A 13434-nucleotide genomic window follows, 5' to 3' on the forward strand; every position below is an offset into this window, starting at 1 on the left:
TATTGTGACCCGTTTTGGGATTTTTGATGATTCTGACCAAGCAATTTCAAAATAAGATACTGCCTACGGGTTAAAAAAAATAAATAAAATGGTATCAGAATGTATAAGATTCCAATTTTTGGCATTATAAAAAGAGACCACTAATATATTGAAAATTTGACAAATACGCCACCTACAGGCGAAAATCAAGAACCTAAACAAAAAAATGTGAGGGGAAGATGTCAGCTTGATTGACACGTTCTCTGCCCGACGTGCCCATTAACTTCAAGCCAGTACCCAATAAAATTGATCTTCAAATTGTAAAGTGGATATTTTATTGAGTCCAACCACACTTGAGCTACATTTATGGTTGCCTGCCTGCAAATAGCACATACATTAAACGTCTTCTTCAACATTATCTATTTGTGTCTGTTGTATTGTTGTACATGTTGCAATATTTAATAGTTGGTAAATGGCAATTAAGACTAAGAGTGTTTGACGCAAATGTCTTACTAACATTTACATTAATATTTAGCTAAGTTTTCCTTTTAATTTTACTTTGAAGAAACAGACAAACTGTCTTGACAGCAGTTGACAGTGAAACTTCGAAACTGAATTAAAAAAACAGACACAAATGGAATCATCAAATGGTTTCGTGTAATTCCAAGGCGCCACCACCAAAGAAAACAAAACTTTGAGGTGACGAATAATACTACAAATCCTATGTTGACATTTCAGGAAGTGACACAGACAGAAATGCTAGTACAGTTAGAACGCAATAAAACTGATTACAACCTGAAATTCTACAATACAAACAACAGTTGTGTGACAATGAGCGACTATAAAGTCATCATACAAAACTAAGCGAACACAAAACACACACACGGTATTTGAATTAGTTCATGGCTGCATATACTGCATTGTTTTAAACACAACAGCAAAAATGAGTAGAACCGGATCGCTCTTATTTTGTGGCTTCACATTTTATGCAATATTTCAGTGTTCCCACGACAAAAGATCAACACTTTCAGTAAATAATCAAAAGGAACAAACACAAGACGATAAAATAACAGCAAAAATGTCTGATATGCATGTTCTGTGGTGAGTCTGCTCCAGAATGATTCCTGACAAAGACCGACTCTTCCATCCATTTTGTGCCTGTGTTAATTCTCAAGCAAAACCAACATTCATGTTTTTTCAATCCCCTTGAACATTTTTCCCCAAGTACCAGAAACAATATTTGAAGCCATATTTTCTACGTAAAGTATCATGTTTGGCACCTTAAGTCTTTTGTCATTCTCTATTGCTTCTACTCACGCATACACTCGGTAGAAGACAGAAATCGTTCCATAATATCGGAGTTCAGTGGAGGAGCAGTTGCTATTTCACGGGTAAATCGGTAACATAAAAGGAAACATGCGCATGATGAACGTTTTCAGTCCCTCCATCGGCACCGTCCTGGAGCACAAGCCTAAGAACTGATGATCTGCCCGGACCAGGTCTCGTGTTTCGTGCCTGGGTTCAGATGAATTATCTTCACCTCCACCGCCTGCACCTTCAGGTTCTTGGGGGGAACTCTGCACACTTTGTATGTGACCTCATCGCCCTCGACGGGAACATATTCCCCATCGATGCTGAAACGGAAGACAAATATGCTCGCTCATCAAATATAGTCAGGAGCAGTGACATTGAGAAAATCATAAAGTGTCAGTTGCTGTATCAGATTTAAAAGGCGGATATTAAATATCTAATATTTGAGCGATTTTATTACTTTACATGAGCAGAGCAAACTTCAGGATTCGAAATGCTAGCTTTTGTAGGCTTGCATCACACTCTAGTAGCATCCTTATCAAGGATATTGAATAAACGCTCATTTTTCTATAAAGTCGTTCAAGCTTTATGAGTTGAGCACTAGTAGCACAGTGTGGTTTTTCAACACTAGCAACAAAATACTTGTCCTGCTAGTATGCCAAAGTTACACTACTAGTGGGGACAAAGTGCATACTAGTACTTGGAACTTGAAATACAAATGGAAGATAAGAGACGTTTTCGAGTAAGGTTTAATTGCATACTAGTGGGACAAAAGTGGCACTAGTATTGGAATGGAATGACAATTGTTATTGCACATGTCACCAGGACAGAGAAACGAAATTCATTTTACAGTTACAGCACATCCAGATATAAAAATAATAACTAACAGAGTAATGCAAGGCTGAAACTTGCACGATTTTGTTGCACGAATTGGCACGACTCGAGTCGTGCCAGTGCGCAAACTAGTGGTAAAGTGCCGTGAAGTGTGCGTAAACCCGTCGTGACTGCGTGCCATGTCGGGGCAAAAATTTTGAAATGTTCAAAATTTTTTGTCACGACAAAATTCTGCGACCGGGTCGTGAACTATGCGCAAACTACTCGTGAACTCGTCGGGACGATGCGGGAAAGATGCGCCATGCCACGACTGTCATGAAGTGCCACGAATAGGGGTTGGGGAGGCCCCCTTTTTATATGGCGTGCCCAAGTCGGCACAACACCGTCCGAATTGCGTGAACTCGTCGTGCAAATGCGGGAAGTGCGGAAACTATGCGTGAACTTGTCGTGCCAGTTCGTGCCAATGTGAACACGAATGGTCACTAATTCGTGAACAGTACGGGAACCTCTCAGTTCATGCCCCAAAATGGCACAACTTGCCACGACAAGATTGTGGCCAAAAGTCGTGCATATGTCAGCCTTGCATAACTAGTGCAAGGGTTCAGCAACCTGTACAGCCAAAAGAGGCCAAATTTTTAAAAATCTGCCTCGACCACAAACCTTTGAACATTGGGACGAATAAAACAGTACGGTATGGACATATGATAGTTTTTTTTTTTGCCTCTCTTCTTCCTTTTTTGGGCATTTCATGGCGATTTTTGGACATTTTTTCCTGTCTTTTTTGTTATCAATTTTTATTACATTTTTTGTAATTTTGTGGACATCTTGTGGTAATTTTTGGGATTTCTTCTTTTGTTTTGGGGCATTTTATATATTATATTTTTTCAGCATTTTATATATTATTATTATTATTATTATATAAGTTTATTTCCTGACACATTAAACACAAATGTTCTTACTTTTTGGCATTTTTTTGTACATTATATGATAATTTTGTTTTTGGATATTTTATAATTGCTTTTTGAATGTTTTTGTCTACCTTTTTTAAATAATGAATTTTGTGACCTTTTTTTGCAATTCCAAATGCATTTTATGGTCATTTTCTGCCTTATTTTGTTTTTGGACATTTTATGGTTACTTTTTGAACATTTTCTTTTCTGCCTTTTTAAAATTTATTTTCTAACTTTTTCAGCAATTTTGTGTACATTATAGCCTATGGCAGGGGTGGGCCTCGAGGGACAGAGTCCTGCAGGTTTTGGAGGTTTCCCTCTTCCAACACAAGCTGATTCCATTCAACAGGATCGTTATGGGGTATATGCCACGGAAGAGGCGGGACTGTTTTTTGCACAACAGTTTGTTTCCGGTTCGGTTTGCGACGTGTGGGCTATGTCAAAAATACTTGTGCTTCCGACTTTGTGTCCCTCGGTTGCGCGTTCGCAACCCGGACCGGAAATAAACTAATGTGCAAAATCACGTCCCACCTCTTCCGTGGCATATACCTCATTAGGCTTATGCAGAGCTTGCTGATGAGCTGATCATAGATCAGCTGTGTTGGAGAAGGGAAACACGTAAAACCTGCAGGATTCCTTCCCTCGGGGACCGAGTTTGCCCACCCATGGCCTATGGTAATTTTCTGCTCTTTTTAGGTCTTTCTAAAAACATTTTGATCGACCTTTCATCTCTTTTTCTAACAACTTACAAATTTGGACATTTTTTGTTTTAATCTACATCCTTAATTCATACAAAGAATATTTTAGATAAAAATGCTGTACTGGTGTACTCAATTGTCCTACTACTGAGGATAAAGAGTGCACTAGTACATGGACCTTTAAGATGGATAACAAATAAATACTCAAACAGCTTTCATTTGTTGCCGTCAGAGTGTCGATTGCCACTCACTCTGAGATGTGAACGAAAATGTCTTCGCCGCCATGGCTGGGCCGGATGAACCCGTGTCCCTGTGACCTTGAGAAGTTCTTACAAACGCCCTTGAACACCGGACCCGAATGAGCTCGGACCGTGCTGCAGAGAGGGGGGAAATAAATCATTTGAACAATAAGGACATTTAATGCAGTGACTGCCACTACTGGTTCAAACTCGGAAAAATAAACAAAATGAAGAAACAGAAATGCGGAAACGAAAGCGAGATTGGAGAATGTCAGTTAGTCACATCTTCCTCATTGTATTGCAAACACAACAGAAGGGGAGAAGACGCAATAATACTCAAAACAGAAAGTTGTGGTAACGTGTTAAAGAAACGGTCCTATTAATAACAGTATAAAATGTCCTGCTTCAACCAATGACTTTTCAAATTTCAAATCTTATTGGCAGGTCAGAGGTAGACTAGCAAAACACATTAACATCTATTATTTTTAAATGCGCATGTTTTCATGTTTATGAGATAAATATCGATTGTAAACTGACTTACGCGGAGTACGTGCGAGTACGTTTGGTCGGCAACGGGCTCGGCAGTTCCCTCGGTAGCGCCCGCTCCCCCCTCTCCTCCCAAACCCGACTGCCTTCCCTCAGGAAGGGGAAGGACACGGTGAGCGGGGCGTCGGGGGATCGGAGCGGTGTCGCCGAAGGTGACGTGAGGCTGGGGTCCGACATGCTGACTTCGGTGGGAGGAGGACTGGGGACGGGGGATGCTGCCGGCCGCTGCCCTTCAAGCTGCAGTCTGCGAGTTGTGCTGCTAAACACAGCTGCCTTCTGTGAGCGTGGGACACGGGCTCAGCAAGTTATCCGGGTCAGCACTGTCACTTCAAGTCTATCAGGAGGACGTGCTGTGAGGAGGGACAACACAGGGAGATGGAGGCAGGATGAGAGAGCTGTCACACAGCTTTAGACATTTAGATGTGACGATGCAGAGAGCTGAGAGGTGCTTGTTTCAGTCAAATACTGTAAGGCAGGGGCATCAAACTTGTTTAGTTTAAGTATCAAATGCATGGCATGACACTACAATGAGTATTTTTTTCGTATAAATGTATTAGTTCAAATCAGAATTAATACATCTTACAATTTAAATAAACTATTTTATATTATTCCTTTATAACTAATTGAAAAGGGATGATTCAGTGCATTGGTGTGCGTGTCACGCCCACTCCTGTGTGTGATGCTCGCGGATGACGTCAGAACAGCTGCAGGAGGCCACGAACGAGTGACGTCAACAGCCCCGTCCCCAATTCCCAAATTCAGATTACAGTACTGTATTCATTTTTATCGAAGTGGCAAAAATAATACAAAACGACAGGGGCAAATGGTGACACAATGACATGAGAGTGAGCCGGAAAGATGAATAACAAGACAATGCACAGAAACGCATTACATACATAATACAAAATATTTGCTTAATCCCTCTTCTGGCAGAATGACAGTAAAGCATGGATGGTATAGAAAGAAAAGCTGATCAATTTAAGCCTGTCTGCAGGCATACTACCATTTTTTTTCACTTCCTGTCATACGATCCGTCCCCATCCAAAAACAAAAGCCTCTCTCACTGACCGCCACTGTGCTGTGGATCTCCACCATGCATTACGAAGACGAATGGTACTTACAGCGGTGGCCCCACCAGCTGGTTAGACGGTCAACTCACTGTGCCAATGTGTGCGTTAAGACGATGCGTATCATTATATAAGGACCAAATTAAATAAATAAGTGGGAAACCTGATGTGACGGCGAGCGTGCGCAGCTGGCGGAGGTTTCTGATGGCGTGATGAGTGAGTGCGCATGCGCACCGCGCTCCTCCACCCTGAGAGCTGATGCGATGCGTTCAAAGTGAGCTCGCTGTGGCGGAAACTTCCGTGATGTAACTACACGGTGACGAACCGTAACAGTGGAGATAACATTTGTTTGGTTATTATTAACCTGCACAATCTAAGAGGTTCAAATACGTTTTCAATTAAAAGTGGGGTTTGTCCAACCACAAAAATAAACATCCCCCCCAAAATGAAAAATTATGGAAGAAAAATATTGGGATGGGAACGATCCATCCATCCATCCATTTTCTGAACCGCTTGCTCCTCACAAGGGTCGTCGCGGGGGCGGGGGGTGCTGGAGCCTATCCCAGCTGGCTATGGGCAGTAGGCGGGGTACACCCTGAACTGGTTGCCAGCTAATCGCAGGGTACACACAAATCTCTCCCCCTACTGTACTACATAACATGCAATACAAACATTACACTATAGAAACTAATTAGGCTATTATGGTGTGTTTGGAATTGACCAAAAAAAAAAAAAACTTTTGTCATACACTGCAGTGGTCCAGTGATCAGCAAAGTGTGTGCTGGAGTGATATCTACAAGTACAACAAGCTGCTGTGGTCAAAAGTCATCTAGAGATTGCCTTTTATTGCAGAAAAAAACAATCATGTTTATATCAATGGAATTTATATCAATGGAATTACAATTTCCAAAAAAGGTTTAAAAAGAAAGCAGAGCTGGATCGTACAATCCTTAAGTCAGGCAGAGAAAGTTGTCAGCATTTTCAGGGAGAAGGAAGTCACATGAACGCCTTTATCTGATCCAAAACATTTTTTTAATGCAACATGACCTAATTTTACCAATTGAGACAAGTAACCAATGATCGCACAGGGGTCACATGAAACGCATTTACGTGTATATATTTATGTCTTTCAAAATATAGGATTTAGCAGCTTGTCTCTAATCCCCGTGACTTCCTGTCACCACAAAAAGTGACTAATCAAAATGATCACACTGATGACAGGCCCTGCACATTATTTGATGATAAGGTGATATGAATGTTTAGCAAAACATTATAGAAATAATATTTAAATTATTATTACAGAAAGTCATGCATGTGGGTTTATTTCCACACCTTTGAGTTTTAATTCTTTTTGACATCCTATATTAAATCCAATGCGTAAGAGCAAATAATAAATCTCATTTGGGGTTTATCATTATATCACACTTCAAAACATTATGGTAAATAAATTACTATACTTCTTGACTTACTGAATCACTTATATTTCCTTGATTAGGTAAATGTTGTCTGATGTGAAATAAAATAACTAAAAGCAGTACTTATGGATCATTCCGCATTAAATATACGACACATAATAAACATGATGCTTGTAGGTCTTTTAGGTGAGTATTTCTCAGATGATCTTGTGACATGTCACATGTTAGCATGTTCTGTCACCAAAGTCCATTGTTGGTCTCTTAACCAAGTCAGCCTGTGTAGCAGCAGGACTCAGTCAAAGTCAAAAATCAACTTTTGTTCCACGTGCAACAGGTCTTTCAGAGCGATGATGATGATGATGATGATGATGATGATAGTCCAAATCTCCTCTTCCTGCTAGTTGTTCCACCATGACAACAGCCCCAGTCCTGGCTCACAAATGGTCCCCTAAGACAAGATAAGTCCGTTTCAGTGTTTTTGCTCATGGCATGCCATTCTAAATAATTTTAAAATATACTCAGTAGTTACAACATTAGCTACACTAACAGAGGCACATTCTAATGAGGTCCAATACAAGAAATATATTTAAGGTTTTGCCTGCAAAAAAAGGAATTAACTCAGACATTAGAAAATACTAGGGGTGTCACGATTCGCCAACTCCACGATTCGATTTAAATTTCGATTTTGGGGTCACGATTCGATTTTTTTTTTCGATTTTTTTTTTCGATTTTTTTTTTTTCCCGCTCCCCCACTTTATAACACAGAGGCATATGCTTCTGTAGGCTAAGGCTAGTCTATGATCATTGGTTCTATTCATTGTACAGTAAATCTTATTTCAAAAGATCGGCTACATATAGGTGATGCAATTTCCATATTATTTTTGTGTAAATTTATGTAATATATGATAATTGATATTAGGCAGGAATGATCAAATTCAAAGAATTTATTTACAATATAAAGTTAACCGTCTTGTTCTTACTGAAGTGTAAAATAAAAAATAAAAAAACAAAAACAAAAAGTCACAGTGGGTGCCTGCCATCTATTGACTGTTTTTGGTTACAACAGTGTGCTGTGCGTTCCTCTTAAAATAATGTGCAACAACAACAAAAAATATATTGTATCCAAAGTCATGGAACAAATACAGCCTGAACAAACTATATCCCAACATTTACAGTTGCTGGGCATACTGTAGCGTGGTCCAAGTACACTAATTAAATGTTTGAATCCAGCGTTTTCCAAGGCTGCAGGTCTGCTGCTATAAATAGACCTATGGATCTGGCGTTTCGCGCGAGCTGAAGTGTGTGGAAGTTTCACTGTAAATGAGGATGAAATAGTTGGTTGGACCGTTGTTTTCCCACTTCTAGTTGAATTTGATAAATCTAAATCTTTGTGATGCCTGCGTAAATGTCCCGTCATGTTTGTCGTGTTTCCCGTTGTTACGGCTGGCGGCTCGGGCCCGCCGCCGGCTCCGCTCCCCTAGTATGTATGTGTGTGTTTGTGTCGGCTGGTGCCCGTATAATGGTACTTCAGTTTGAATGCGCCAGCGCGACACTCTGATTGGAGGACTGTGCCAGCGCGACACTCCGATTGGACGACTGTGCCAGCGCGACACTCCGATTGGACGACTGTGCCAGCGCGACGCTATTGTGTATCCGTGTATTATACCCCTATTGGTTATTGTTGTTTCTCCTCCGTTCTGTCAGTTCTGTCAAATGCGGTTATTATTTGTTCACCTTCCACTTTCACTCCCTTGTCAAACCCCTGCCTGAAATTTCAATTAAAACTACTCAGATGTTAAAGTCGACCCGTGTTTATCTACTCTATATTTTCTGTTATTGTGTTACTTCCCTTCCCCTTGACGAGCCGGGCGTAACACCGTGGCCGAGTACAGTACGCGCACATAGCATATCTTGCAACTGTGGTCTTTTTATCGACAACGTGAACGTTGTCGACATAACTCACCGGGAACGCAAAATGTTTCCAAACTGGTGACGAGAGAAGCGGGAGCGGCTTGAAGCACCATTGCTGTGTCTGTCCGCGCTTGCCATCATGACTGCAGGAGAAGTCAGCTAACAAGTGCCGTTAGCTAGTAGCTGAATGGCTGCGTCTCATTTGCTTTCCTGGGAGGTGGCGGTGGCGGCGGTGGCGGCGGTGGCGGCGGGCGCGCGGGGGGGGGGCATCGAATCGTGTGTCCTCTCTTCTATTTCGATGTTCGAAATCGTGACGTAATTTCGATCGATTTCGATAAAAAATCGAAATCGTGACACCCTTAGAAAATACACTATAGATTTCCGTCTTCAGTAGTGCAGATTTGCATCACCACTTTCAGCATGATGCAACAATACAGCATGTCTCGTGTTCATCTTGCATAACATTGTGTTTCAAACTTGGGACAGCACACCGAACAACTGCTGGAGCAAGAGCAGATCTTACTATTATTGTATACGGTGCCTCTTTCTTCTCGCCGGTATCTTGTGCCGGTGGTGGTGCCGTCGACTGCCCGGGTTGGGCGGGTGGCACGTCAGTACTCGGGCCCGTTGGTGACGTATCCACAAATACTTCATCCGCCACTCGAAAACGGATCTCCTCCCCCTGGTCCATGTAGAGGTCATGTGCGCCTTCATCCGTCTCGTATTCCCAAAGCCAAACTTGTTCGGCTTCGTCGCTTTCGCTGTAGCTAAGGAAGACTGCAGTAACACTAAAAATCCACTTCTTCAAAAGATACTTCATTTTATGTAACGTTTGAGAGGATACAATTTAGTGGGTTGCTGAAGAGACTCTGGTGGGATGAGAATGTCATCAAAGAAGCCCATGGTCACTGAGAAATGGAAACGAAGCTGTCAGTGTAGCGGGATGTGAGCTTTTACAATGATTTACATTTACATGCTCGAAAATTGACATTAGATTACCATGAACACCCTCCTGACTGCAGTACTTGATCTTGCCCACCAGTATCTCGTCCAGAAACGGGTGAAAAACAACATATCTGAAATGAACTGACAGCAAAAAAAAAAGGGGAGCAAGGTCAACTCATTCAAAGGAATTTGTAACTTTCAAACATACCATCTCATCTCCCAAAGCATAATTACTTTGCATCAATAATTAAAAGACAGGCTGAATGTGTGAATTAATAAAACGTAACATCTAGTTCAATTTAGGCTAAAATATGAACAAGGAGGTAGTGGAACATAACAATGCACTATTAACAGTCAAGCTATCAGCTCATCATACCTTTGGTGTGTGACGCGCCGTCCCCTGGGAAAATGTATGAATCTTCCAGTTTTGTGATGTCATACAAACAGATGCAGAGGCCGACATTGTAGACCACCTGAGGTAGGAAGAGATTGCAGTTTCAAAAAGGCAGCTTACCTGCAAGGACGCAATTGCATTCGTAAGCGCAAACTAGCAAAGTTACACTAATACTCACAAAGGGTTAAGAAAATTTTGACTTTCAGATGAAATTTCAGGATGAACTTAAAATGCAGTGCAGTATAACCTTTGAAGATGAACTTAATTTGTCCTTCTGTAAACATTTTAAAGTACGTCCAGTTATTCAATGCTTGGGTACATTTTCTATCTTGCTCTCTTCTAACAAGGAGATGAACCGTAAAATTCATAACAAGTGTTTGATACATGAATCTAACGTTGTTGATTTTGTTGTCGTTATGAATTAGCATAACACGAATACAAGACAGAAGGGGGCATAACTCACGGCAAAATAAAAAACCGATTCACAACAGTCTGCTGTATGTATACACCACGCTAAAATAGCCCATTCGCGGCCAACCTACTTTAATAACGGTGAAATAACCGTTTACGACAGGCCAAGAAAGAATACGTCGCTCCGGCGATTGACCAATCAGAGCTGGTCACGGCAAAATAACCATTGCCCAATGAGTAATACAGAGAGAGTCACTTAACATTTAAAAAACACAATCGAGCAAAGGTTTGAGAACATATTAACGTAGACCCACCTTGTTAGCCAGCTTTTTGTTCAATTCCTCGCACACCGCCTCGTTGAGCTGTCTGTGAAAGTTCCATGGAGGGATCCGGACTGTGTCCACCATCTCCACTAACACAAACATGGTTACGACTCAAGCATACGCAACCAAAACCAAAGCGCAGTGTGCGCGCTACATTTGAGAGTTGATGAACGCTTCGTTTTGTCATCTACCAAACACGTTAAATAAAATCATGTCTTAAATAAAAACAAAAACTACAACAAAACAAAACGTAAAGTTATCGTTGACAGCGTTGGAAACATGTTGCTGCCATGTGATACTTACGGCAGTGCCGATCAGTTTACGACGTCAAGAAATTTAAAGGTACAGAAAGGTTTTGGAAACGCTTGCATGTACAATCAGGTGAATTTAGGTTGATGGCATTTGAAAGCTTGTTTGAGCAACAGTAGATGCAGACCTTTGCTTTTCCTTTCCCCCCTAAAAATAGACTGCATCATTCAAATAAAGGGAAGTATATTAAGGGGCATTTTACTACACACCACATTCATCAATAATACATTTTCAGCTGTCACTTTTTAACCCCTGCGATTGGCTGGCAACCAGTCCAGGGTGTACCCCGCCTGCTGCCCAAAGCCAGCTGAGATAGGCTCCAGCACCCCCGTGACCTTTGTGAGGAATAAGCGGTCAAGAAAATGGATGGATGGATGGATGGATGTTTTGATAAACAATGTTGATATTACTACGGTCACAGCTGGAACATTTCAACTCTGTCATCCCTTTAAAATATATATATATATATATATATATATATATATATATATATATATATATATATATATATATATATATATATATATATATATATATATATATATATATATATATATATATATATATACACCCCCCACACACACCCACACACACACCACACACACACACACTTTACACTGGTTTTTCCCAAGGAGAGCCAAAAGTATGCCATTTGGGGGACCTGTGGGGACCATGGTCACAAAACCAGGGGGAAAGGCTGCTATTCTGGAATGCTACAACATACAATAATGATCTTGGGCTCTAATAAAAGGTTATAGTTGGGTCAATCATATTCTAGATCCGGATTCATTCTGACAAAGAGTAAGACAAATATAAACATCTTTTCTACTAACAAACTGTTGTACACACACACAATACAACCCCTAGCAAAAAGTATGGAATCACCAGCCTTGGACGAGCACTCACTCAGACGTTTGATTCTGTAGATCAAACTCAGATAAAAAGCATAAAACAGTCGTAAGGTCATTCCAAAGTGCAACATCTTGGCTTTCAGAAACACTAAAAGAAATGAAGAAAAACATTGTGCTGGTCAGTAAATGTTACTTTTATAGAGCAAGTGCAGGGAAATAAATATGGAATCACTCCATTCTTAGGGGAAAAATGTGGAATCATGAAAAACAGACAAAGAAAAAACATCACTAGTATTTAGTTGCACCACCTCTGGCTTTTATGACAGCTTGCATGGACTTGATGAGTGACAAACAGTATTCTTCATCAATCTGGTGCCAACTCTTTGATTGCAGTTGCCAGATCATCTTTGCAGGTCGGACCCTTGCTGTGGACCTTTTTTTTTTTTTCAATTTCCACCACAGGTTTTCAATTGGGTTAAGATCTGGGCTATTTGGAGGCCATGACGTTGACTGGATGCGTCTTTCTCCAAGGAATGCTTTCACAGTTTTAGCTCTGTGGCATGATGCATTGTCATCTTGGAAAATGGTTTCATCATCCCCAAACATTTTTTCAATTGAAGGGATAAGAAAGCTGTCCAAAATGTCAATGTAAACTTGTATATTTATTGAAGATTTAACCACAGCCATCTCCCCAGTGCCTTTGCCTGACTGCAGCCCCATATCATCAAGGACTGTGGGAATTTGGATGTTTTATTTAGGCAGTCTTCTTTGTAAATCTCACTGGAACGGCACCAAACAAAAGTTCCAGCGTCATCACCTTGTCCAATGCAGATTCGTGACTCATCACTGAAGATAACCTTCATCATCACCGTCATCCACAGTCCATTGCCTCTCCTTAACCCATTCAGTCTTGTTCTTTTTTGTTTAAGCGTCAATGATAGTTTTCTTTTAGCTTTCCTCTATGTAAATCTCATTTGATTTAAGAGATTTTGCACAGATGTGTCACATAGGAAGTGACGTAGACTAAGGACTTTTGAAGTCGTGAGGCCGCCATATTGCTCCTCCCAAGAAACGTTTCTCAGCATACGATCCTATACATTTACAGTATCAAAAATGGAGAATATTTAAGACAGTACTTAGTAGAAACAGCATGATTTATATTTGAAATTTGTTAAACATAAACAAGAGGATTAAAAATAATAATAATAATAATAAAATAAAAATGGTTAAATACCTAAGACTTTTTTTTAT

The 13434-nt window shown here is 40.6% G+C and overlaps 2 protein-coding genes across 3 annotated transcripts; both read right to left on the reverse strand.

The window, feature by feature from the left end:
- Positions 1-616: 616 nt before the first annotated feature.
- On the reverse strand, positions 617-5927 carry csdc2b (cold shock domain containing C2, RNA binding b). Of its 2 annotated transcripts, none has more exons than XM_077502145.1 (4): positions 5788-5927; positions 4553-4907; positions 4024-4146; positions 617-1613 (listed from the first exon to the last, which is right to left on the reverse strand). In XM_077502145.1, the coding sequence occupies exons 2-4, from the start codon at positions 4732-4734 to the stop codon at positions 1451-1453; spliced, it is 468 nt and encodes a 155-aa protein (XP_077358271.1). In that variant the 5' UTR covers positions 4735-4907; positions 5788-5927; the 3' UTR covers positions 617-1450. The 2 variants fall into 2 exon arrangements, with proteins under 2 accessions (XP_077358271.1, XP_077358261.1); XM_077502135.1 differs by having other exon boundaries at positions 5679-5863.
- Positions 5928-6449: 522 nt separating this feature from the next.
- On the reverse strand, positions 6450-11518 carry polr3h (polymerase (RNA) III (DNA directed) polypeptide H). Its single transcript, XM_077505237.1, has 6 exons — positions 11015-11518; positions 10272-10368; positions 9950-10036; positions 9795-9858; positions 9474-9705; positions 6450-7487 (listed from the first exon to the last, which is right to left on the reverse strand). Exons 1-6 carry the CDS (start codon positions 11123-11125, stop codon positions 7437-7439), a joined length of 642 nt encoding a protein of 213 aa, XP_077361363.1. The 5' UTR covers positions 11126-11518; the 3' UTR covers positions 6450-7436.
- Between the last annotated feature and the right edge of the window lie 1916 nt (positions 11519-13434).

The sequence above is a fragment of the Festucalex cinctus genome, chromosome 1 (assembly GCF_051991245.1).
Source record: "Festucalex cinctus isolate MCC-2025b chromosome 1, RoL_Fcin_1.0, whole genome shotgun sequence".
Lineage (NCBI taxonomy): Eukaryota > Metazoa > Chordata > Actinopteri > Syngnathiformes > Syngnathidae > Festucalex > Festucalex cinctus.

What these genes read in the sequence shown, in the direction of transcription:
- csdc2b (XM_077502145.1), bottom strand. Translation starts at nt 4,734, where the DNA reads ATGTCGGACCCCAGCCTCACGTCACCTTCGGCGACACCGCTCCGATCC. An exon ending in CGTACTCGCACGTACTCCGC is followed by an intron (nt 4,147 to 4,552) that starts GTAAGTCAGTTT and finishes CCCTCTCTGCAG; the next exon opens with CACGGTCCGAGCTCATTCGG. An exon ending in ATTTTCGTTCACATCTCAGA is followed by an intron (nt 1,614 to 4,023) that starts GTGAGTGGCAAT and finishes CTTCCGTTTCAG; the next exon opens with CATCGATGGGGAATATGTTC.
- polr3h (XM_077505237.1), bottom strand. Translation starts at nt 11,125, where the DNA reads ATGTTTGTGTTAGTGGAGATGGTGGACACAGTCCGGATCCCTCCATGG. An exon ending in CAGTCAGGAGGGTGTTCATG is followed by an intron (nt 9,859 to 9,949) that starts GTAATCTAATGT and finishes TCCATTTCTCAG; the next exon opens with TGACCATGGGCTTCTTTGAT. An exon ending in AGGCACCGTATACAATAATA is followed by an intron (nt 7,488 to 9,473) that starts GTAAGATCTGCT and finishes ATCTTGTCTTAG; the next exon opens with GGGACCATTTGTGAGCCAGG.